At 30.9% G+C, this 27,146-nt stretch overlaps 2 protein-coding genes across 12 annotated transcripts; one reads left to right on the forward strand and one right to left on the reverse strand.

The window, feature by feature from the left end:
* The first annotated feature begins 613 nt into the window (after nucleotides 1-613).
* On the forward strand, nucleotides 614-18,733 carry LOC126914323 (uncharacterized). 10 transcript variants are annotated; one of them, XM_050718106.1, is made up of 13 exons: nucleotides 614-744; nucleotides 2,794-2,836; nucleotides 11,841-11,991; nucleotides 12,068-12,281; nucleotides 12,648-12,743; nucleotides 13,074-13,311; nucleotides 13,383-13,684; nucleotides 13,782-15,713; nucleotides 15,806-15,911; nucleotides 15,995-16,337; nucleotides 16,425-16,665; nucleotides 16,759-17,627; nucleotides 17,899-18,733. In XM_050718106.1, exons 3-13 carry the CDS (start codon nucleotides 11,861-11,863, stop codon nucleotides 18,068-18,070), a joined length of 4,644 nt encoding a protein of 1,547 aa, XP_050574063.1. In that variant the 5' UTR covers nucleotides 614-744; nucleotides 2,794-2,836; nucleotides 11,841-11,860; the 3' UTR covers nucleotides 18,071-18,733. The 10 variants fall into 10 exon arrangements, with proteins under 10 accessions (XP_050574063.1, XP_050574060.1, XP_050574054.1 ...); XM_050718103.1 differs by having other exon boundaries at nucleotides 618-1,039; XM_050718097.1 differs by lacking the exons at nucleotides 614-744; nucleotides 2,794-2,836 and adding exons at nucleotides 4,660-4,805; nucleotides 7,150-7,953.
* LOC126914343 (activin receptor type-2B) lies at nucleotides 18,324-26,953 on the reverse strand. 2 transcript variants are annotated; one of them, XM_050718146.1, is made up of 9 exons: nucleotides 26,351-26,953; nucleotides 25,654-25,844; nucleotides 25,393-25,570; nucleotides 25,174-25,313; nucleotides 24,678-25,057; nucleotides 24,419-24,605; nucleotides 24,212-24,349; nucleotides 23,998-24,129; nucleotides 18,324-23,929 (listed from the first exon to the last, which is right to left on the reverse strand). In XM_050718146.1, the coding sequence occupies exons 1-9, from the start codon at nucleotides 26,397-26,399 to the stop codon at nucleotides 23,744-23,746; spliced, it is 1,581 nt and encodes a 526-aa protein (XP_050574103.1). In that variant the 5' UTR covers nucleotides 26,400-26,953; the 3' UTR covers nucleotides 18,324-23,743. The 2 variants fall into 2 exon arrangements, with proteins under 2 accessions (XP_050574103.1, XP_050574102.1); XM_050718145.1 differs by having other exon boundaries at nucleotides 25,159-25,313.
* Between the last annotated feature and the right edge of the window lie 193 nt (nucleotides 26,954-27,146).

Consider the following 27,146-nt stretch of genomic DNA (forward strand, 5'->3'; position numbering starts at 1 on the left):
AGCAAGCTAATAATGCTAATGTCTATACTAATGACTTCCTATAAAATTTTCTAATATCATGAATAAAATATAATACAATCATTAAATTCTTTTCTTGACAATAATAACAATGAAAACAGTAAGATTAGCTGAATACAATAGATCTTTTGATATTCAACAATGTATTAGCGCGTATTTATTCCATCGTTGAACAAGTTTTTTATAGATATCTCGCTGTATACAAGACATTAGTCATATAAGTAAATGTTTTTAGTATCATATTCGTTACAATCGCTCTTCTCTACACCTATACCCCAAGCATAAGATGCAGGTTGTGCAAAGAAGTAACAGCCTTTTCGGACACGGATATCAAAGCGCAGAAAATCAATATGAGAGGCGAAGTCGGTTCGCAATCGTGGTACGATTACATATTCTTGCTCAGAAAATAGTATCGTAAAATCAGTACTGCAAATCAGTAGCATTTACTATTTCTTAACAATTACTTATGCGTAAGCAATCTCAATACATGGATTAACCAATTTCCAAAAGTATTCAGAAAAACATTTGTTGAAGATAAGTAGGAAGCTATGAATCAGTTGTTCGATCATCAACGACTGGAGAGGGTGTTTAGGACATGCGCAGTATAGCTCGAAAACATTAAGGGATGGCCGTACCATCGACGGTTCATTATCATTGCGCCCTTCGCATCAAGCCGGACAACAGTGCTCCAGACATTAGTGGTTAAAATTCGCACGCGAAGAGAACGTAAGTGTGAAACAGAATCATCCCCTTTCTTCGTAAACGACCGTAAATTCGGGAGCATGCGCGTTCGACATTAGACAGGGGTTGTTGTAGTCAGGGAGGGGCTCTCTTCACCAGAATGACTCAGAATATGCATTCCGAAAAGTACATCTTCGAGTGATTTTTAAGAAGTGACATGCATATATGACTACTATATAATCGTACAGTGATATTCTCTTGGAATTCTACACGATGTCATAATTCGTGGCAGTGTTAAGTGTTACGTGGATCGACTGTCAGCTGTCCCTTCACCATGAACGTGAGTACTTTAGGCCGCCTCTAATATCGACTCGTTTTCTAGCACCGAAGAATGTGGGCGTGTGTTTCTCTATTCTCCGGTTAATATACACCTTGTGTGTGTATTAACATAATCAGAAGTAGGAATGCAGTGACGTTTATCTAGTAAATGAAATAGGATCGAGAAATTCTTGTTAGTTGTCTCCTTATCTTAGTAAATTCCTAATTGTAAGACATAGTTGAACCTAATACGTCATTGACCTCTGTTACATATAAAATCGATGTGAAGGTTACTCTAATCAAGAAGCTTTTCGTCTTGTACTGCGTTTTGTGCAAATATACCGATCAATACGCTGTATCTAAAAAATATACCCAATTATTGATACGTACTCCACAAATCTTTAGTTTTTTATATTCGATTATTCCAACATTTCGAAATATTTACTAAAACTTGCTTAGTATTTATAAATTTTCTTTAAACAAATACAATTAAAGATCTTCTCAGAAATTATCTTCTTCTAGCATTAATAAATTCACTTTTGTAAAAGTTAAAGCAATGATAATTTTGCAAAGTACAATATGTATAATAGATTGCAGTTATCATTTTCACCATTTGTTGGCACGACTTTGTTTATATGAAATTAAAGATACGGGCGATAATGATCAATTTACGAAGCTCAAGTAGCTGAAGATAATTGTAACAGGAGTGATTCATCCGTTTCTCATTTAGGCACGAACTCTTATTAGGATCCAGTGACCTTGTTCCCCGGAGTACTCGGCCTTTTTTGTTTGCTTGCGTCGGAAAAATGCTCGCAGCCTATCGTGTTCTTCTTGCTAATTACAATCTGCCACCTTTATTCACTCGTTGAGATTTATATGGATATATCATGTATTCTCTAGAGAAAAGGAAAGAGTAGAACAAAGCCATGTGGGCTGTAGAAAGAAAAACGTGTTTCGGAATTGCAAAAGAATGCCCACATATCTGATAATTTTATCATCTATGTTTTTTGTCTAATCTCTGATTGAAATATACGAATTTTGTTATCAATATAATATTCCTTTTCTATCACTGAAACAATAATGAAAAAATAGTACTGACATAATAAATTTAAACAAATTGCTAGTTGAAAAAGAATTATAATATAAGTATAAATATTTGCTTAAATGATGCAACTGTTATTAGCTTACAAAGACAAGTTCATAATATGTAATTTGATAACAATTAAGGTAGATCGTACCCATAATACATAATGATTATAAAACGGAAAAACGAGAAGTATTCTCCTCTTAACAATATTTATCTTAGTTCCCAAGTTAAGAAAAGGAGAATGCATTGCAATCTTTCCAAGGTACTGCTTCGCTGCATTTGTGAAGGTTCAAAAATAGTATCATATTTTATAACTTGCTACTTATGAAATAACTTAAGAATGCAGATTTCTTGTCTCAGCCCTTCAGTTCAAATTCAATGGTGTTGGAAAAGTGAAAGATTATTTAACTATTGAGAACTTAAAGAACTTAAAGAACTTAAGAACTCAATAAGACCACGCCGTGCTTACTTCCGTCAATAATATGTCACTATATTTTAAATATCAGAGGTAATATCGAATTTGACGAAAACTCAGTCAACCCTAAATGTCATTATATTTCAATCTGAAAAAGTTTCTAACATGGTAACACGATACAACAAAGAAGAACAGTTGGCCTTCATTTTTTTAACATTACATATATTGGCAATACGCCGGCAAACAGGATTAACAATGTGACCATATTTTTCAGGCCTTGGCGACGGGTATTGTCTGCGGCAACGGAGAACGCGTTGGTGAGTTCAGTTTATATTATACATTTTCGTAATTTATGCTTCTGTCAATCCATATCAAATGTAGATCAATCTATGAAAATCAAATACATTGTATTCTCATGATAATTGACGTTTAATTATTGGACGGTGGATATTTATGCAAATTTATGAATTATAATTGTAATTATAATTAAAAAGATAGAATCCAGATAGAAAACTGTTTTACTCCCGACAAAATTTGTATATTCTATATATTTTGCGATTATATGCATTCTGTATATCTATGCATTTTCCGCAGTTTACTAATTATTTTTAAACTCAGATATACCTATTATCTTTCCAAAAAGGTGATTGGAAAATAATTCTATCTTGTGATTTTCGTGAGAATTCGGGCATATTTAAGTTGATATTTACTCCGTTTTAATTCACTTATGTATTTTATTGAACATGTTTATTGCGCATACGCATTAAGGATAGCAAAACATGAATATTTCTTTGTCATTGATATATAAAGGGTGGTAGTTTCTTTTTCAATGTCTTATTGTTCTCATAAGTATCTAGAAGTGATTGCATTATGGTGTATTGATCTACAGTACTACATACAAAGAAAAGCTTGTAATGCAATTGTCACAAACGTGATTATTTTCGTCCTCCTGTTTCTTTCTACCCATTTCTTTAATTTTTTTTATCTTGATCAATTTTCTATTGATCTTCTATTGTATTTCGCGAACTGGAATTAATTGCTTTACTATTATTAAAACTCTAAAGGTGATTGTGTGATAACTCATACAGAATAATCAATAACTTGAAAATTAGTCAATTCTGTATTCACGATCTTTAAATTCTATTGAACTCTCTCGATTTTATGCATATATTAATACAGATATTGAATACGTAATTTCCTTGCATTTTGTTTCATCGGAAAATGTATTATATTCATGAGTTTATCAATTTGTTAAATTGTTTATATTTAGATATCTTAGCACCTAAATCTCAAAGCTAACATTACGGTACTTATGTATATGAATTAATAATTCTTTTTGAAAATATCATTTATATTTACCTATAACAGAAATAAAATAAAAATAAATGCTGCATAGAAATTTGTATTTTTTCATAAATAAAACCGTATTCAATCCAAAAAATGTCGCGTTCTATCTAATTGAAAAGCTTCTTTAAGCTATTTTTAATGTTTATTCTGCAAGTTGATTTTTCGTAACAGCAGTTCAAGCGCTGACTCAAATTTGAACTGGTGATCAACCGATATACATCAAATTTTTTTATTCTATAAAGACACAAAAAAATAAATTTTGAAAAATTTTAATAATTAACAAGATTTAAACTCAGAATATGAAAAAGCCGTAAATTATGTCAAGCTCTAATTTGATCGTACATTGTTTCCTTGTTACCGTAATCTAACCTCTCGCCGTGAACCTATCGATAAAAATTAATTGAAGACGAAATCAACTCGCGTTTGCTACGAACTCCGATATGAAACACCTCGTATGCATTCAATGAGCCGGCAGTGGAGAGCTGCTCTCTATTCTGGCCGAGGCAAAGCGGGTATTTATTAATAGAGATTAAACTCCGCGTCGTGTCGTGCCGTGTGCAAACGCTCTCCCGCGCAGGACACACGCTGTTAGAGCAGTCTGACTCAGACAGCGGTCCAGAAACTGATTCCGCCAAAATAAACGTGGAAAAATTGTGTTGCCCATCGATCATAATCTGTGTCCGTCGTTTCAGATCGAATCAAACCTATCTGTTATCTGAAAACAAGCAAACGTGTGTTTGTGTCCAGTGCCGTTTTATAAACAGCAGTTTTACAAAAATTTATACATGTGATGGTGTATTTGGTGATTAGCGAATAAACTATTATGAAAAGGATGAATTCGTGAGAATTATGTGAGCATCCGGTATGAGGATGTCATTTTTGTACTTGTGTGTTTCTTGTGTAATACGTTCATGAGAACTCTTTTACGAGGAAGTACAGGTTCGCCCTCTTTTGCTAGAGTATTGCACGGAACGTATGACTTGCGGAAGATAGTCTTTCCGTTTTTGAATGTCCCATACAATTAGTGTTTAAGTTCATAAAGATCATTTAGGTTCATTTAGAGAGGGATACTTAACCTAATAGTAGCATCCGTAGTCCTTCATGATTCTAGGGAATTTTCTATATTAATAAATATAAATAGTGATTTATTTTATGTGACCATCTCTACTCTCAATAAAATGCTCGTACTTACATATAAGTTAGATAATTATGGCAAAAAATATAGGCTATATTTTGAACAGTAAAAAGTTTAAGACAAGGCACGAAAGATTCCAGTATGACTCCAGTTTCTAAAATGAGAAGTTTATTTGACATGACAAAAGATGTGAGGAAACTATTTCCGCAGCAGGCATATACATTAGTTCTATGTTTAGCGATGTCGCATTTGATTCAAATATTTTATGCAATTTGAATTTGACAATGGACAAATAGATAGAAGACAATTTCAACTAAATATTTGAAAGTATCGCAATAAATTTTGTGAGATTTTTTTATGTAGTTTAAGCTAGCCAATGTCACATCGAACTGAAGAGACTTCAACATACCATATGATAAAACATACAATAAGTATACACGATTGTTGTTAATTTTGATTTACTAGGTCGTCATTCCTATATACTTTATCGTAAAAATTTATACAGTGTATGTAATGCAATGATAGGTTCGTCGAGCGCATACTTACTATAATGAACGTTTATTTATCTACATTTAGTCTGCATTCGTTTACTATGACACCGACAAGGTTAATCGTTCGACATTATCGATAAACTATCAGCGTATAAACAAATTGTATACTCTTTATTCTTATTGAATATATACACATCTCATCAAATACAATTGATAAATAATTGCTACTTTTTTAAATTTACTACTTCGAATTTGAAGTTCATATTAGACTGAAGAAAATTTAGGATAATGTATTATCAATAGATTTTTTTCAGCAACTTGAAAAATCTATGCATTTTATGCATTACAATAAGCAATTTCGCTGAGTCAGTTACTCCAATAATCTTCAGACGATCAGTGTGACTCAACATTTCAACAATTTTTATCTTTTGCTCGTATTTCAAAGCTTTAATCGGTCCGACGAACCCTCGTTATCTTAACGTTCGATTAACTCGGAACAATTGCTTCACCACTTGTTGCAATTTAGGCAGTTGAATGCGTCTACTGACGTAACAACTATTATTACTATTGTCTTCTAGAATATTAGACCGATGCCAGAACTACATATGTTTCGCAAATATTCTTAATCTTCCGTACCTTTGTTTAAACTTTATACTTCTCTATTTTTATATCTAACATATCTCTTAGTTTGATACCTAGATGTGGTTTTTGTTAAATTCCATGAGTCATCTTGATAGGCACGCCTCTTTGATATGTTACTTTAATGACTGCAAATACTAAACAAATTCTGAACTTTTTACTGTTTAGAATGCAGTTCATAACTTTTTAATATTCCTAAATTATAACTATCAGTACGAAAATTCTGTAAGAAATATGATAATATAACTCTATTAAACGTGCAAAAGAATATAAGCCAAATTTTGGTCAAAACAGGATATTCTGATATATTCTACATTGCTGTCTTTTGTTTATGATTTTAATAATACAAGTCAATTTCATTTCTTTCCCCCTCTTGTATCTGAGATTCTAATAGTATGTACGTATATTCGAAATCTAATACTTGATCTTACATTGTATTTTAAATATTATACCTTGTAATATTGTAAATGCTACTATGTAAAACTAATAATTCTGACTTATACTTTTTTATCTACTAGAGATGAAATAAATCACTAGTTATTTATTTATTATAATTCTTTTACCTAATCCTTTCGGATTTGAACCAACTTCCGGTTTTGCATTATATTACATTCTTTAATTCTTTGGTTCTTCCTAAAATCTACATTTCACTTCACGTACAGCAATGCATAAAATATAAAATTTTAAACAATCATATATATCTTATAACAAATAATAATATCTTATTTAAAACTTTTAAGAATAAGGTTATGGAATTATGATTCTAGTTAGTTTTTACCTATTAGTTATTTATTAATATAAAGAATTTTTCTGGTCCACGAAAGACATCGGTGTGCCATTACAAGATTAATCTACTTACAATATTTGAAACGCCATTTTGTTTCGCGTGTTTAGTAAGAATTAGAAATCAAGTCTGTCTCGTTTTGTTTAATCTTAAAATGTAAACAAAGATTTCGTTTGACAAATAATTCAAAATACATAAGACTTAAAAATTGTAATATGTATCTCTTTTTCGCAGTAGAAATCAGTGTAAAGTGTTTGATACTTGAATTCTTCAAGATTCGTGCGGTTGCACACTTTTCGCGCATGGACATCGCGTTTATCTGGCAGTAAAACCGGAAACGTGGGTTCAACTACGACGATATGCCTGTTCATTGTTCGCGATGTAAACGTAGAAACGAAGTGGTGTGCTATAAACAAAGGCATCTTTGAAAGGTGTCATCGGCTCGAACAGAGACGTGTAATCGACTGTGTTTTACGCGTGCATATTTTGTTCTTCAAAGTGCAAATATCTTTCATATAGGAAAGCGGCGGAAGACCGTGGAGTGTCGCGGGAGTTGTTCCCATTCGTGATGTAACTTTGAAGTGATAAATGTACATACATATGCGTACCGTCTATAGTGAAATAATGAAAAGTGAACATTTTAAAAAGATTAACAAAAAAGCTTCGATATACTCGCATCTGAACGATTAATAAACCTTTGTGTAAATATTATTCATTTGTTAGATTATTAAAACGCGTGTGTCTTGGATCGAGTTTCTCTCGAGAATCTTCGTGAAATACTTTTAACTGGTTACCCAGTGAGAAAGCGTTACTACTATGTTGTAACGTGATAGAACAGTAAAAACGCTGAATATTGACAAATGATGATAGTGCTTTTGTTGTGCGTCATCATGAAAATAGCAGAGTTCTCTGTGGGTCGTATGAGTCCACCATTCCAAGCGCCTGCACGACCGCCACATCTCTACTATGGCAAACCGAGGAAGGAACGAAAGTATTACCGACGACTTAATGAAAAATGCAATTGCCTATTTTATAATCGTAAGAATATAGAAAATCAATTATGCTTTATATGTAACATATTTTTAGTTCATGTTTAGGTGTTAGTATCTGAATATACTGTCAACAACTTATAAATACGAATTTTGTTAATGAGTTGAACAGCTCATTTGATAAAGTAGTAATCTAATATGTATGTAATGGAAAAATTTAGGTTCGAGTCCCAAATTTTTTCTTCGTATAAAATCCATATATGATTTTGATCTTCTTGCTTCTGTTTCATGTTTGGTCAGCTTAATTATCATTAACCTTGCTGTTTTCCTCGCTTCTTCATCACGTTTGCATCTCTTCAGATATCTTCCTTATTTTGAAATACTTCATTTACAAAAAGCATGGAATATACAAAAAGTAGTAAACTCATGTTGAAATTATTTTATTATCCAAGGCTGCGCGTATTAACAGTCACTAATAAATAGCTATTGTTCAATATGATAGAATAATAACATCAATTCAGACACACAGTTTGAAGAATTGCATTTCCATACAAGATATGTAATTGAAACATATATGCTACTATTAAGTTCTCTGAAAAAGTTTAAGAAATGTCTTCTAATTTAAAATTCTCCCACGGCTACATATGTAAGAAATGACGCCTTGTTCCACTATTTCGGATAGCGTATTCGGTGTGGGAGTGTTTTACATGTGTGCACAGGCAAAAATAATTGTACGACATCCGAAACGTTTAAGTATATATGTACGCGCAACATGATCGTATGGTGATTCATAATATATGCGCATCACAATTTCATTTGATTTAAGATCATTAAAAATCTCTTTTTATTTTTTCAAAACAAAACCAAATAGTAAGAAATAATGTTCCTAGATTTTAAAGAAATATTGCAACTATTACGGATATGAATTCGAATATGAAAAAATGTCGAATCAAGTACAGAAGAAGAATTTTGTTAAACTAGAATAGATTTGTTGGATTTATTTGGTCATGAAAAAATTGCAAATGGAAACCAAGCCAAGTGAATTCAGTTTCTTTGGCAAAAAGATCGCGGGGTTAAGTTTCATCAGTTCACGCATAAAATTTTCGTCGAGTCGCGAAGTTTGACTCTTGAATTTCTTCCCTCGCTTCTTCTGCGATTTGCTAAAATTATCCAGTACCTTCGACACTGGCGAACGAAGTACCATGAAAGATTTTTCCTCAGACGGGTAAAACCGCGACTAACACTTGATATTAAGACTTCAGATACATATGTACAACCTTCGACAGGTTCAACTATCTAATACCATATCAATCACGTTTACTCAATTTAATAATATTTAAGTTGCATCTTGAAATAAAATTAGCTAAAGCTTCGCAAAAATGCGAAAAACAAATTACTTAGCAATGTCAAGTTTCTGTATTGCTGAAACATCTTAGTAGATTACTCTTCGTGGTATTAACCTAGTAAGAGACAAGCAGTAAAATAATGCGACTTTAATACATGAAAGAAGAAAGAAACATAAAAATTAAGCAAGAAATAATAATATTTTTGTAACTTAGACCGATATGTCGAGGGTATTTTCTTGCATACAGGTTTTCCTTGTTTACTAAAGAAGTTGCATAAAAATATTTCTTAAGCTGAAAATTTTTTTCATCTATAGTTTCTAGAACAGGTGTCAGTTTGACGTAATTTATAATAATTCTATAAATAATTCAATTTCACTAAACTTCGTACAATTATAAAAGCTAAGTAAATTAGCAAAACCCAACTTTCAATGAAGAAACGTGGAATTCAATAATGTATATTGACTAAAAAGGATTATATATAATAAGGAATATGAATTGAAATATCAACACAAAGATTTTATTAGCATATCCGAGTGAATTAAAGTAGAATTTTAAGCAATGAGGAAGAATGTAGAAACAATCTTTTACTCAAATGTGAATGTTTCCGATAAGCGACAAAAGAAATCTAGCGTATCGTATCGTAGCCTTAATTCAGACGTGTTGTATCCGATTTCCTTTTGCCCACCCTTTACGCTGGATTGGTAATGCTCATGCGCCGCATGAGCAATCGTACTCCATAGTCCATAGGCGCAGTTGAAATGAATTCCTAAGTCCTATGAGTGACGGGCGGATTGTCGCCATATGGTCGTGAGCATGAGTGTTTTCGGATAACATTTATCAAATGTAAATATTTTCTGTAGAACAAAAAAACCAAGCGACCGTGGCGATGCAATGGAAAAGAATTATTCGAGGTACGATTTGGAACTCGTATTCAAAACAATCTTTTTCTTTTTCTTCTCATTATACTATATCAATGCATTATTTTAGTCTGTCTATGAAGATGAATTGAAGATTCTTGAAAACGTGTATGGCTATTCATTGAGTTGTTAACTATAGTCGTTAACTATGAATGACAGTGAACTATGAACTATCTTACTATATCTAGTTTACGATGTTTATAACTTTGTCTATTGTTGTGTCGCCTACATATGTATCTGATACTAAATATAGAAGTAAATCTAACATGTACATACATATAATAAAGTTAAGTCACGTAGGATATTTATACTTTTACTTAATGTTTTTAATTACTTTCATCATATGCATGGTGTGGTATGAAATATTATGTTAACAATCAATTTATGTACGAAATTCATGCTTTTTAATCATATTTAACAAATAATAAGCATCTCTATAGAATATTATCCAATTATTGATTTTGATGTTTCGATAATTCCTAAACAAGTTATTTGTTATGTGCTTAATACCTAGTAATAAACATTTACATTTGAATTTCGAAATGATTCGAACATTTCTACTATGTACTGTGAACATGATTCGATATTCAAAATTCTTGAAAGCCTTGATGGGTTTCATAATCTTCAAAAAAGTCTATCTTATATTTTATATGTTATGTATCTTATATAAAATATTGAAGATCGAATATACTATAAAAGATCATGCATATGAGATATTAAATGCCTCCAAATTTAAGAAATTCAATATCTATATATCAAGATTTAAGATTCAATCGTCAAGTTTTTCAAAAATATCGAATTATATTCGAAGAGATTCTAATTTTTTGTCATACGTGTATATTCAAAGCGATTCAAATCATTTCGAAGCACATCGCTATCTACGTCGTGCATGTATCTCTCACAGCATCATCGATTTCCCAAACTAAAATTAATACATTGCGGTCGATTAATTAATTATTTATTACGAGACAACTAACCTTAAAGCACGCCCTCTTAACTGTCTCGATGACGCGCAGCCTTGATCATCTCCGATACGGGACACGAGCGCATTTACTTAAATGCGTCCGCCATAACCTTAGCCTGACGTCATTGGCTGACACTTCTTTATCTATCGTGAACATTCCACGGTGCACGAAGAGAAACTCCTGACATGTTTATCAGTGCATCGTTGATAACTTTATCAATAATGTCGGAGTAAGTGATCTACCGTGGTGCTCCAGAAATGTAATTCGTTACCATTACCGTGATACTACGACTACGTGAGCGTTACATTAATAAAGAATGGTTATCATGTACCATTATTTTTCTTGTAATAATGTAATAACACCGAAGCCACGTTCAGTTTCATACGCTCAATCCTTATTTTCCTACATGATTTGTGTGGCACGCGGAATACAACGTTATAAAGGTTTGACAGACTTGGGAGCCTGTCATGAGCTGTAATCAGAGTATAAACAATGTAAATACATTAATTTTGGTCAACCCACGTAACTTTTAGTAGCAGAAATCGTTGCGTTATGCGTGATTTCCAATGTTATATTGATGAAAAAAAGAAACATGTTTAACAAACCACAAAAACACTTTGTCTATGCAAGATATGGTCTGTTTTTCATGGTTTTTTAACTATTGTATAATTTAATGATTACTTATTGATGATGCATAATGTATTTTAGGTGCAGGCAAAGGGGCTGCAATGATGGAAGATCCACAAACACCAGGATCTGATTGTAACTCCAATCCTGCAACAGATTCTATTCAACATGATTTAATTAGCTCTGAATTTGTGCAGGACAATGTGGAGTATCAATGGTTCATTGATTATGGGTAAGATTTTAGTAACAGTTATAAAATACATTTATATATTGTAGACATATATATTTATATTTATATAAAATGCTAGCTACAGAGATGGAGGGCTTCATGTTCATCCAAGTGTATTATCCTCACTCTCTGCTTCATATTCTCGAGAAGATCTGGGCTATTATGATGACCTTGCCCGTAATCTCGATGCTAATTTGGCAGAAATTGATATGGAAAGCTTTCGTACAGCAGATATCCATACTCTGCTTACAGCATTGCCTGTCATGTGCACAGATCCAGTTCAGCATTCAGAGGTAAACAAAATTCATTATTATGTATGTTATTCATTTTATACAATCTTTTATTTATATTGTAATATAAGTTATATAATCTAATTATCAGAAACAATTATTTTCATTGTGGATAGTTTGCAAGCAAATATATTATATAAATCTTTTTTGATATTATAAGAACTAATTTAATTAATTTAGTCTAACTAATTAATTTAGTCTTATTAACATTGATAAACTGAGGTATCTTTCGGTAAATGTTATTTTTTTAATTTATAAATGGTTTTTAATAGTGGTTTTTGGTTATAACATTTTAAGATATTTCCTGTTTCTTCATTGTTGCTGTAAATAATATTCTAAAAGTATTCTATATCTTCATTATCATGGCAGTTTAACTATCAAAGGGAACGATATGCCAGTATATCTGGATCTGTTATGGAAAAACTTGACATCGGTTCATCAATCAGCCCTCATACCAGCAGCCAGGTATGATAATGGCTGAAAATGTTGAATTCCTTTTACTGATGTTTCTTTAATACCGAAGATAATATAAAAACATCTATATTGACATGAATTTTGCTTAACATGAAAATAAAACTTGATTTGCTTGCAATTCCTCTGCATGATTAATAGAAGAAATAATTATAAACTGATTTGATTATGTAACAACTATAAAAGATTAAAAATATTAAAATTAATAAATCCAATTCTCAAATTTAAACAGTGCATGAAAATGAGCTGTGCTAGTTTTGCAAAATGCATGAAATTATTTAGGAATGTGTTGAATCTACTCTAAAATCACTCTTTGTATTAAAGGGAGAAGATTCCGCCTGTTCAACAACAGATACAATTTCCATATGCAAATCATCATTACTCTTCTCTCCTCTGAAAGAGACACCCATACTACCACCAGGGGGTAGTTATAGCGTCGACTCTCTGGACTGTGAGGATATGCTACTAACATGCCAGACAAATAATAAAGAGAACTATACTATTGCTTTTGAGGGTAGTATTACAATGTATTCAGATGGTTCACAAGATTTTGATAATCAAGGTATAAAAGTAAATGCTTTAAAATATGTATAAGTAATGTATAAATTAATTCTGTTAACTTTCTTTTTATAGAAAAACAACAAAAAGCTTATGAAACTGTAGAACCATATTATAATAGAAATGCGGATTTGAAAAATGTATTAGACTTATCAATGGCATGTTCTGATTCTAAGATATATACAACATGGAGCAATTTGAAACATTCTTCTATGAATAAAATTATAACCCGTCATCCATCAGGCAATAATAATACAATACCGGAATTTTCACATGGTGTGGAAAATATCATATCTGTAACAAACAAGAGAAGTCAAAGTTTGCCAGATCTTACTCAGGCTACACAATTCCATCTCAATATGCCTCTCAATTTTTCTGTAAGTTTTAAATACATATTATATTCAAATTCTAAGGAAAAATATTTCATAATATAACTTTTTATATTTTGAATATATTTGAATATTTTTGAAACAGGTTGATTCTGCAGAATCAAATAATCACGTACAACAATTACATAGTTCAGGATCTGTAATGAGTCGGTCTATAAACGAAGAAAGTTCTGATAATGGGGAACATAATTCAACAGGAAAGAAATTACAAAATTTAAGTCTTGTAAAATTATTTATGAAACAAAAAAGTATGAGTGCTGAAGGAATGAGTCTTACATTGGATCAATCAGACTCTGCTAGTGATAATGGATGGCCTACAAACAATAGTGCTAGTGATAGTGGTACTAATACAAATACGCAAATACAACGGCAAAATATAAATAATATCCCTAAACGTCAAGTTCCAGAAAGTGATTTTTCTATTAATTGGGTTAAAAGTGATCAACATAACAATCAAGATACGGAAAATCAGAAAGACAGCTTTAACGACATTCCAAAATATACATCAACGATAAGTGAACAAAAGGATGAAATAATATCATCCGCATCTTTAGAAGAGCTATCAGAGAATATGTCTAAATCAGATCTAACACACGATAATGATGCCGACCAAAATGACATTGATATTATTCCTAACGTTTTCGAACATCAGCGAAAAACTGCATGGGTCAAATCATTAGAAAAGAAATATCCAATTTGCAAAACGACAGGTATTCAAGCAATAGCTGAGACAGAGGATAATTCAGTCCAAACATCACTAGTATATATACCACCTATAAAAGAAAAAGAAAATCCATCTTTACGGGAAACGATTGTTAATAAAAAGCCAGTTTATGTTGTATATCCGAACTACGTTTTACCGGACTTATCATTTCTCAATATTAAAGATACAAAGTTGGATTGTGTAACTTTAAAGCCGCAATGTTTTGGAAAAAATAGAGTTAGCTGGAAACATACTGGTAGATCTGGTAGACCATTCTCATGTAATGATATAGACACGTTACGTCAACGTGGATTTTCACATGTTAAAGACTGGGAGTCGTTAACATTCCTTTTGCCTACTGAGTACAAGAAAATTTTGCACGATGTACCAGAAGTTTCGAGGCATATCAATATTCACGAAGAAACGAAGAAGCCTCTATTTTGTTTATCTCCTCCAATGCGTCATAAAACTCGTACTATAAGCGAAATCATACCAAATAATTCATCCTCTACTAGTAGTACCGCGACACAACCATCCTCCGGATATCGAGGATCTTCTACAATATTAACTGATTCTTCAACAAATCAACAAACGTTAAATAATGCAACCAATCCATTGTATCTTTACCGTTATGATAGTATTAGTTCTGAGGCCAGTTTAGTAAGTAATGATAAAAAGATTCATAGGCAAATTAGTAAGACAAAAACAGCCTGTCCATCTTTTCCAAAACGATCGATTTCTTTACCACATGGAGATCGTGAATCCGAATTTTCTAGCGGTAAAGTGCCACCAAGGCCACCTTTACCCAGAAGTATTTTAAGGAAAAATAAGGTTCCTGCAAGTAAGAGATATAGCATGTTCGAAATGGGAGATGTAGAAGAAATAGAGGATCAATCACCTGAAACAAATAAAAGAATGTCTTTACAAGAACCATATTATATGAATAATGATTTACAATTAGCATGTCGTGGTCGAGTCGCTGATCCAGAAAAAGATGTCGATGAGACGGAAGAAAGATATCATACAGAAAGAGTAAATGAAATAGCTAATACCGGAGACTTAGAGACTGAAAATTCTGAAAATAGCGAAGATGACGTAAAACAACTGGAAGAATTTCTGAAGCGCAGCGGTTTCTCGTCACAGAGTAGTGATGGGGATACTGAAGATCCCGATGTTAAATTAAGATCGTATGTAAGAAAGTTTTTAGCTCTCAGGATGAATAAAGATGTTACCAAAGCTACTGATATGATAGAATCACAGAAAAAGACTGTCAGTTTTGCCGTAAACCAAAGGAAAAAGTATTTAGACAATAAGGTGATTTTATTCGACTTTTGTATTATTATTATTATTATTATTATTATTTGTGTTAAATTTCGTACGTGCTTAACTTTTGAAAAATATTTTAGGGTAACTTAAACGTTACTACAAATGAACAAAGTAAAGATATTGTATTCCCAGATGAAAGAAGAGCAATGAGTCCAGATAATAAATTGGATTTAGATGAAAAGAGAAGTAAATATATTACTAATAATTTTAACATAATTTTAATTTTTACGATACAATATAATAAATTATGAATACATGTAAATTTCCAGAAATGATATTATCCGTAAATAAGGCAGTAGATTTGTTACTGAAATATTGGAACACTGAATCAATCCATAGTAGACAAAATTACAATGACAAAAATGAATGTGCTCAAATCTGTGTTAGCAACTTATGTCCAGCTTTGTATGCCATCATGTCAGATGGATTGAAATCACATTTAAATTCAACATTTGGACCAATAACAAATAGTGTTTGGCAAGTGGTTGAAGCATCTTCTCAACAAGGTCCAGTTACTAAAACATTGAATGAATTAGTGCAAAAAATTAATGGTGAAGATGTTATTACTGAGGGAATGCTAAAGTTTCATGCATTTGTATTTGGTTTATTAAAGTAAGTTAATATTGCAATATAAAAAAATCACATTATTTCATATACATGTATTATGATTATATTATAATCGAATTATAAACTTTACAGTTTAAGAGCTTTGGACGCATGGTTTGCATATTTATGTACAAGGGAATCCATCTTAAGGAAACATTATAATAATAACAGCTTATTTGTAGCAGCTTTGGCCAATGCAAATGTACGAGAAGTTGTGGATGCTCTTTTACATATTTTAAATCCTCTTGCGTTTTGCCCATTTCAGCTTGACCTTTTATATCAATATCGTCAACTTCATAATAGTTTCGGCAGTTTAAATAATCATACAATAAACGTTAGTATTATCGAATAATTTCCAATATTTGTTTTGTTAAAATTTTTATCACCAAGAATAGTATTAAAGCTATATTACAATAATATTTCACAGGCTGTAAACTTTAGAAATGTCGACCTTGCTGCAAACGAACATCATTTTGATAAAACGGATACATGTGCAATGGTTTCTAGTCCCAGAAAAGTACGTCCACGATCGTGCGTCGCTTATACAAACTACGACGATAAACCTGGTGGTATACATAAGTCAGATATGGAAACTGTTAAAAAACGCTTAAGTAATCCTATAGGTTCGAAAATATTTCGTGCTCTCGATAAACTGGCTTCCGAAGATTCCGAAGATTATACTGATAGTTTAGAACATTCACCATTGAATAGAGCATCAAATAGACAACCTATATCGAGAAAATCTCATAGTCCAGAAAATAAAATAGATGATGAAGACAATATATCCGGAGAAGAGAAATTTAGGAAACTCCAAGAAAAATGGGAATTAATGGTCGGAAAAGAAGATGCAAAGATTCAACCACCGATATCATCACCCTTGTCACCCACAAGAACGCCTACCAGTGTAGGAAAATCTAAAATACCTAGGCTTCTTACTTCTCCGGTAAAACAATCGAATACAACAACAGGACCTGTTAAAAGCACAAAATCTCCCATTTCGGGAATTCCATCATTGAAAAAACCGGTCATGTTATCAACGACGAAAACTACTCCAAAAAAGCCAGTAGAAGTAAGGAACAAAGATACAACAAAGCGTACTAGTAGAGTGGATCAGGAAATTGTAGGAGCAACAAGAACTCATTTAACACGACCTAGTTCGCTACCGTACAAGTCTTACGGGGTAATGTCTAAGGATAAACATTTAGTATCTCCTCAAAGGCGAGCAGCGTCTACGTCTTTACCACGACCAACTACTACTAGTACCACAAGAAACCATCCTACAAAAAAGCCACTTAAGTAAGTAAAGAAAAAGTGGATACACTCAATGCATTGTTAAGTGTATCAAATCCATTGAACTTTTAATTATTAAAAGTTATAATATTTTTTGTTTTTATTATTTTGCATTTTATTAATTCTTGTACAATCTTATCATATTATTTATAATCTTTACTATATTGTTTCATTATACTCGTTATTTTATTTCAAGTTTAGTGCTTAATCTTTGGTTGTCCTTTCTGTTTCCTTTTTATAGATTAGTAAAATAACAGATCGCGCATCTCAATTCCAGAGAGGTTCGCACACTCACGCATAGAATGCCATCAGATAATGGGCATCTTGCATTTGCGGAAGGAGAGAAACTGAAAGTAATTTTAGAGGTAGATAGTAAGTGGTTGTTATGTGCCAGAGGTGATCGAAAAGGTCTAGTTCCGCGGATGTGTGTGTATAACATTCAGACTTAGCCCCAATAAATATCAGCAAACAGAGAAATAATTTAAGTGGAACAAAGATATAAGACTTTAATGTTATGAAGATATTCGATGATATAAAGAAGAAATGTGTACAGTGTATTAAAGGAGAGGCATAGAATTGTTTTTAAATTATGATATAGTAATTGTTATTACCCATAATTGTTTGAAGCTTCATTTATATCGGATTGCGATAGTATTATCTCAGTCATACTATCATTGATGAGAAAATAGGTATCACTAGTCATAGGCTTTCAAACCAGATTATATTTAATTAATTGAACATACACCTATTTATAACCAAAATGTACATATATACAGTAAAATATGATAATAATGATGATAAAGACGATAATGACATGTAATAACTTACAATAATTATGAATGTAACTGTGATCATAGTGTATAGGTAAGTTTATTAATGCGACTGTGCGATAACGTTGAATTTTATTTTTAATCTTCTAACTTATATTTTAGTCTTATCTATTCCGTACATCGCACGATTAACAGATATCTCGTTTAGTTTTATCTGGTGTATAAATTATTACATCGCGTGCTTGTGGTTCGCAACAATCACATTTTTTTACTTGCTTCATGTATTCTTTAGTATGCTGAAGCATACAATGTAATCAAATAAAATCTAAAATTGTAATTGTATCCCTGTATATTTCCTCCATACATCAGTATATTCCCTGTAAGGCATCTTATTTATTTAGAATATGAAGGTAGTGTAAATAAACGAATAAATATAAGTAATAAATATAGTGTATAAATTAAAAGAAATATTGTTCCGCATTGTCTAAAAATATAAATTCTTTAAAATTCTTAAATACCTTCTGAATTACCTTAAATTATGTTACCTATTTATGCAAATTAAACAGATTTGGTGCAATTAAAGGTATCTGAGAAAAAGAAAATTATGGCTCAAAATAAGCGGCAAACAAAAAAAACGTGTTACTAAATATATGTTTATAAATAAACTTTTCATATTTATTAGATATGCTTTTTAAATGTGTTCCTGCTTTTTGCGAACTTTGGTAAACCAATTTTAATTATCTCACTTATTAAAATGTTTATTTTGCGTGCTTTTAACTATGCAATTATATTATATGTTACATTATCGACAAAATAATTAGTTGTAATGGTATGATAAATGATAATTCGTTTTCGGTCCTAACACATTAATAACGCTATTTTATTACAAACAAAAGCGATGTTATCTACATATTTAGATATTAAAAAATTTTATATTTTATATTATCTTTCCAAGCACCGCTTTATTCCCTCTTCTATAATGTTAATATCTACGATCGATACCATGATCGTTTCAAATGAGGAACTTTATCTGCAACCAACACTCCTTTACATACAATTTCATGGAAATGATTATTTCTGCTAGAATTGATACATTTCATCTGTTACTTCGTTCGTTTGAAATAACATTTTCTTGTATATTCTTAATGTATAAAAAATTTGTCAGGCCAATGTTACAAAAATCTGTTACTACATAATATAATTTTGAAAACAGTTACATCCAATGTGCATAGGAACATTCTATTGCTATGAGTCACATTATACTTAAATTATAAGTAAGAAATTACCTTTTTCTTTAATGGTCTTATTTCTAAAAATTACATTTCACTAAATCCTATTTACAGATCTCCTATCTTAGACTGAATGCAGATATAAAATATGTCTGATTAGGCTATTTATAATACAATGCAATTCAAACAAAAGATATATAATCAAACAAAGTTTACCAAAAATGTATTACACAATGAATTACTCAAAATTGTATATCAGTAGTAACAACAATGCCAAAAGTAGACAATATGATTAAATTACACATATACATATATCATGTATGATATGAAACAAATTATGGTATCGGAAGTATTTTGATATTTTAATACTAAATATTACAAAAAACGTTCATCATATTTACAAATATGATTTTATCAGATATTTTATATCTCACGAGACAAAGAAACTTTGCATTGAACTAATGTGTGAGTATAGAACTAAATGGTAAAATTAATATCTTCTAAATAAGAATTTCCTTTCTGGAGTATATTTTTTCAGTTATGTTTCATGACATTTTTTAGTAGTTTTATATGGGATTGGATAAAAAAATTTAAAAATATGATGTAACCAAATAGCAAAAAAGTAATTTAAATAGCAAAATATTAAGAATAAATCTCTTAATTTATATTGGCGACATCAATAAGAATTACTATAGCCTTAGAAGTCAGAAATTATAATATTGATTTACATTAATATACAATATATTATATGTGACTGGAATGCCATTGCGGTACTGTCAATATTAAAACCTAAATTCTTTATATATTCATGGGATATGATTCAATAAAAGATAAGCAATGTAACGTGATACGTTGTATGCATGTCTATGATTTGTGTATCTATTTATATACAATGCGTTTCAAAATATTACCTCACCATTGCACTCTCTTAAAATGAATATATGCTGAACAGCATAAAATTGCAAACATTCTTCTCTTTCTCTTTATTGTAGATAACTGTTTTATTCATAATTCAGTCTTATGAGAATAGACCGATTTCTCTGTCAAATGCACTGTTTCCTAACTTTTTACACGAAGATATTGTTGAATTATGTAATTACATAACAATTAGCAATGATGAGATTATAACATTCCTATTACACAATTTTTACAAATAAAATTCGCAGCATATACAGCATATATGAAATAAAAAATTTCTTCATAAATGCAGTCACCTGCTTTTCGATATGTAAAAGTCCAAAAATTTGTTAAATTCTAGATAGTGTTGTAATTAACCCATAATTGATTTCCATAATTGATATGAAATTGTGTGATACATAATTGTGTACTAACTGCTAAATAAACTATGATTCATTTGATAAATCAACATTATTATAATTATATTGCATTGTAAAGATGGATATTATACATAAAGTTCTTGCTTTTTTGGAAAATAATAAAAAAATAAAATAAAATTTAATAAAATAATATATAATCAATTACAGGTTAATTTCTCATTTATAACATGTTAAAGATTAATAGGTACATGTTACCGATTTCAGTATCTTACTTAGCTACAAATTAATATACAAAGATGAAGCTATAGTGTGTGCATATATTACCCTTTTGGCACTGCTAAAGTCCAACATCAGAGATAAAACAACCTACCGATTCTCTACTTGCTCTGAGAAATTATAATTGTGAATTATGGAAAATATCTAAAATTCAGTTAGGCCTTATTTATTATTACAATACTTAAATTTTATACTGATTATCACAGCTTGTGTAATGCAACTATCCAATCTTGATCAACTTTCAACTTTCAACTTTAAGTTCAAGAATTTGGCTATTCACAAAATAAAAGACTATTATAACATAAATTTGATTTGTAATGGAACTTTGCTTTCTTTAACTAACTTTTTTAACTAAAATAAATCAGAGCAAGTAAAAGAAATCATTTGTTTAGAATTGATACATTCAAATCACTATTTAAATAAAACAGTATCGTCCGAAACGTGCATCTTGAATAACCATCGTTTTCTTAAAAACAATTCTATATTGTCACTCTTAGACCACTATTACGGAATTATTAGTGAACAAATAAATTAAATATTTTTACGACCGTTTTAAAGATTATCCAGTCTCGTTATACAGTCTTCAATAAAATTGGAAGAAATTATAATATAAAACTTATAATATGAAAAACAACATTGTGTGTATGTGTGTGTGGAACCTGAATTTAGTGAAAATATTTTTTAGTTAGACAATATATGTCATAGAAAAATTGTACATATCGTAGAAAATTGGTTCATACAAAATGCTCCGTTTCATTTAATAATTTCAACATATAAATAACACATACATATATATAAAATTATGTATTCAAGACTTCTCTTACATAACCACTGTGAACACACTGGATGCAAGATTTATTTCAAAGCTAGATCATATATATAATAACTAGAAATCACTTTCCTCAAGAAAACTGTGTGCTGCTATAATGAAATCATTATACTTAAAAGTAAAATACATAAGGAAGACTTTTACTAGGCTTAATAAAATTTAATCCATGAGCTATGAGTATGCAGTATTAATTTTGATTGTTTAATATAGTTTTATAATATACATTTTATATACTTCGAATTAATAAGAAAATTATTAAATTTAATAAATAAAATATATATCATTATGTATTTACGCAATGTGCTTTTAATAAATTTTTCTTCGCTTCTTACATTATATAATATATTATTTAAAATTAAAAGAGATCATGGAAAAAATCTTATTTTGCGAAATAAATTAGTCACCTTAAATATTATACTCTTTAAAATGCAAAATAATTAAAATAGTCATCTACTTCGAGCAGAAGTTCTAATAAATTCCTCATGGCTTCCAATCAGTTAAGTTGACTGTTTCTACCAGGTACTTTGTATAAAATTGTTGAGTTATCTTTGTAACAATTCACATATGATAAGACTTTACAGATAAAAATTATGCATTGAATATCATCTTGGCTAGTGTTTAATTCATTTTGTTATCTCTGACCTATTACTGCGCGATTGCTAATATCAATGAGGAATACAACTGCGTAAACAAACAAAAAGATATTAATAGTATGTATTTTATCATTTGATACAATAACTTGGAACTCATTTCGGCAAAAACTAAAGGATAAGAATCTCAACATTTATGTTTATCATTAATACTGTACATATAAAGAAGTATTTCTAATTGCATTTGAATTTTTACTTAAATGAGATTTATAAGTGAAATGTAAATTTAGCAATGAAGTTTTTGTTTCTCATTGTAGATCCCTAATTTTATGTATACAATACGAATGAAGAATTGATTCAATTGATTCCAAATTTTTATATAAAATAGTTACTAATATTTAATAAACTATATTAATTATAAAATTTTAGTGATATATATATATATATATATATCACGTGAATGATTTATATACAAGTAATCCAGAGATGAGTACTACATTAAGACAATAATTATATTTAATAAATAACGATTATTTAAAAAAGTTATCTTCGTAAAAATATTTCTACTTGATGCTGTAGTATCTAATTAACAAAAACAATTTTGTTCGCGATGATTTACGTTACTTTAAAACATTAACCCATTTGCATCATGGCATACTTAAGAGGATTGATCCCTATCAACGCGTGCGGTCGGACGTAGATGCAGTAAATGACATCAGAATTCTTCATGGAGTTTATCGAAAATTTACTGTTCAAAACGATTGGTAGACAATGTTACTTCGCAAACATCGCATCTTACATTCTTTATAACAGAGGAAAAAAGTAAAAATTATTTAGATTAAAATGAAAATAGAAAAAGGAGTCGTAGCGCGCGTAATAATCCGCGCTTGATGATAGGAGACAGTCGTCCGATTGCGTAATAATCCGCGCTTGGTGATAGAAGACAGTCGCAGCGCGCGGATTAATCTTGGATGCAAATGGGTTAAGACTTATTTTAATTTAAAACAAAAGAAAAAGCCAATAAAAAGATAAAAAATAATCATTACAAAATAGCATGCAATATTTTAACATTCCTCATTGATGTATGCATAAAATTATGATACAGAAAATGGTTGTGCAATTTAACTAAAACTATAATACATGTAGATTAACTACATACTAGATTCCTTAGTGGTAATAGTCTCGTTGGTATTATCAACTCGTATCAACGTTGACGAATTTAAAACAAGCGTCCTACTCAATGTAGCAACCCTTTCCATTACACAAGAAGCTGAAAGACGTGCTTCGGCATCATGATCCCAGCATTCTTCCATTGTATCACAAATTGATTGCAGCCCCTTAAAAAGGAATGAAAAATTTAGTAAAAATCAGTTGCTTACAACATTATGTACTAAAACTTACTTACAGGATGTTTACGCCATGTTTCTAAAATGATTGGCCTTTCTTTTTTATGCACAACACTTTCTTGCATATCTTCCAAAGTGGGATGAAGACCTACTTCATCCTCAAATGGTAATCTATACTCTCCAATTGGTCCCTGAAACAAATAGACATAACACAACTTAGTAATCAATAATACAATAATTAATGAATCAATATATATGTAAATAAGAATTTACATCTTGTACAGTGCATCGCGAAGCTAACTCCCAGAGCACCAGACCACAGGCATACATATCGATTCGTAAAAATGAATCTCTTGTAAAATTAATTGCTCCTTCCAAAACTTCTGGAGCCATATATCTTCTTGTTCCAACCTTCAAATGACAAAAAATATGTTGAACTTTACATGTTATAATAAATGTATGCATATGAGATATACATACCTGTCCATGAGTATCTCCACAAGGTTTCCCAGGATGAAATATCAATGCTAAACCAAAATCTGCTATACAAGCACTCATATCAGCTTTAAGCAAAACATTTTTTGACTTAAAATCTCTATGAGCCACAGCAGGTTTGTATCCATCTGCTTTATTGGCTGGAATTTCTTCATGCAAGTGCATCAAACCCCTAATAAATTAAAATTTTCATTACAAAAGAAGATTATTTGAAATATTGCTTAAATTCATACTAAAACGTTACCTTGCCATAGATTCTGCTATTCTACACATCTCAGGCCATGTAACAACATTTGCCTTTAAATAATCACATAGTGAACCTTTTTCATGGTATGCAGTGATTAACCAGAATTCAGCTTGTAAATTATCACCTCTTTTTTCAACGCCTATGAAACGTAATATATCTTCATGATCCATATGGGCAAGTTTGAAAATTTCTTGTTCAGTTTGCCACGATTGCTTATCTTGTATTGGAAATACTTTAACAGCAACAATCTCATTTTTCAATTGTGCTTTCCATACAGCTCCAAAACGACCACGAGCTTTTATTTCAAGCAATTGTATCGGCCGCAATCCCAAATTAGGAGACGGTTGCGGCAGTGGCAGAGGTTCTAGTGTTGGTACCTACAAAAATCATTTTATGTGATACTCATACAATAAGGATAGTTTATAATTTAGTACGTAAACAAAAGATTTATAACATTAAGTAATTAAGAGATCTGTACATATGCCTTCCAAACCTCGTTGAAATATCCCGACTTCCGACGTCGGTAACACCAATATAATAATGGCAATATAATAGCAAGTAGTAGCATAGGTATCGATATTGACAAAACAAGTATTATTATTTGTTGCTCTGTGTTTGGAACAGGTTCTGATTCTGGAACATAATTATGTATATATATATAATCATATAATGTTTCAATTAATATGATATATTATTTAAAGTGTGTATTTACCATGAAAAACAGATGGTTGAATAGGTTTAGAAGAAGAAGTTGGATGTGGATCCCATGTGAAATTCTGATTGCACATGTTACCATCACAACAACAGAAAAATAATTCCTTTTTTCTTTCTGCACTGTTTTCAATACAATGTGGCCTATCATAGCAATCATTACTATCCAAAAAACATCCCTGAAAATTCAGTTAAGGATAAAACAAACTATTGCAAAAAAGCTATTAAAAAATATAACTATACATATATGTCTTATGTTTACCTTTAATTTAATTATAGATTTCTTAGTAACATTGTCAATTTTCCATAGCACATAACAGTGATTTCTTTTGCCAGGATCATGTGGCCCACATTCTTCTCTTCCCGAGCATTCCTGCTGGGATTCTGCACATATTGTTTCGTTATAAAATTCACAAACTGATGAACCCTTGACATCATGTCCTAATGTAAATCCTAAAAATTAAAAATTTTTTCATACATTTTTAACATTGAAAGAAAATTAATAATTTGTATAATGGTGTCAAAAATTGACAGTTGCAGAAACATTAATAAAATTTAATTAAAGAAAAGAAACATTACTTGTAATTGCAAAAAGTTTATGTTATTTTCTTATACCTAAATACAGCTTTACTCTTTTGTTTGTTTCAAGAATATATAATAAATAAATGCATTCGATCAAAGTCTCCTGTTAGAGGTTGTACTAAGAAACAAAAGGAAATGAAAAGTTCGAACTGGATACTTGTCATTCGATTAAATGCATATATGATAATAAACTACGTTCATAAACATAAAACATATGTATAATATCGGTCCATAAAAGCGCATAAAATTTAGTAACAGTTCGAAATGCATTCGGTGAAAGGAAATGATATTATGAACCCTGGAAAATCTCACATCAGTTGATATTTTAACTCGCGGATGCAACTGTCAAACGAAAGATAATGGGAACAAACAATTACCTAACAATCCTAGGATGAGATATGGCAGTATCGTCGCATATAAGGACATCGTGAACAGATCGTAAAAAGCATACCAGAAATTTTTAAAGTCTAGACGCACGGTGTTCACGACCGTGGCTAAAGCGCCGGACTTTGGTGCGCAAGGTCCGGGATTCGCGCTTAGCCGTCACATCTGGGTTATTTCTACGTAATCCACACCATCGTGCATGTCTCTTTCTCAAATATGACTTTCTACGGCACCATCTTTCCCGTATGAGTACGTCGAAACCGTAACAAATTAAAAAAAGAAAAATAAAGAAATTGAGTCTATTAGCTATTAAGCAAATTATAGTAATTCATCCACCAACACATCTCTCTTCCTCTCCTCTCCCACGTTTATGTCGGAACGCACACACCATGGATTTATGTCATATTTTGACCACTAGAACATTTCGATTTTAGTCACTTTCGAGTTATTACATTTAGCTTTAAGAATGAGCGAGCAAATTTTTTAGTTTTGAATACACCTTGAATGCAATATTGTTCGCAAAAATTGGTAAAGTCAACTAAGATTAAGGAGTTACAAAGCTACATGCCAGATGCACCGCAGATTAATCATAAACTAATGGATCGCAATAGAACTACCACGCTGATAAAAAATTGGTGCGCTTGGTATTTTTACAGTTTGAATTTTATTATCTCTTATAAAACGTAGGAGACGTACAAAATAAAGATATGAACTATTCAATATGTTATCTAATATAAGTTAAGAGGGAAAAACAAAAATCACAAAGTCCATTTCAAAAATGTGTATATT

The sequence above is a fragment of the Bombus affinis genome, chromosome 3 (assembly GCF_024516045.1).
Source record: "Bombus affinis isolate iyBomAffi1 chromosome 3, iyBomAffi1.2, whole genome shotgun sequence".
Taxonomy (NCBI): Eukaryota; Metazoa; Arthropoda; class Insecta; order Hymenoptera; family Apidae; genus Bombus; species Bombus affinis.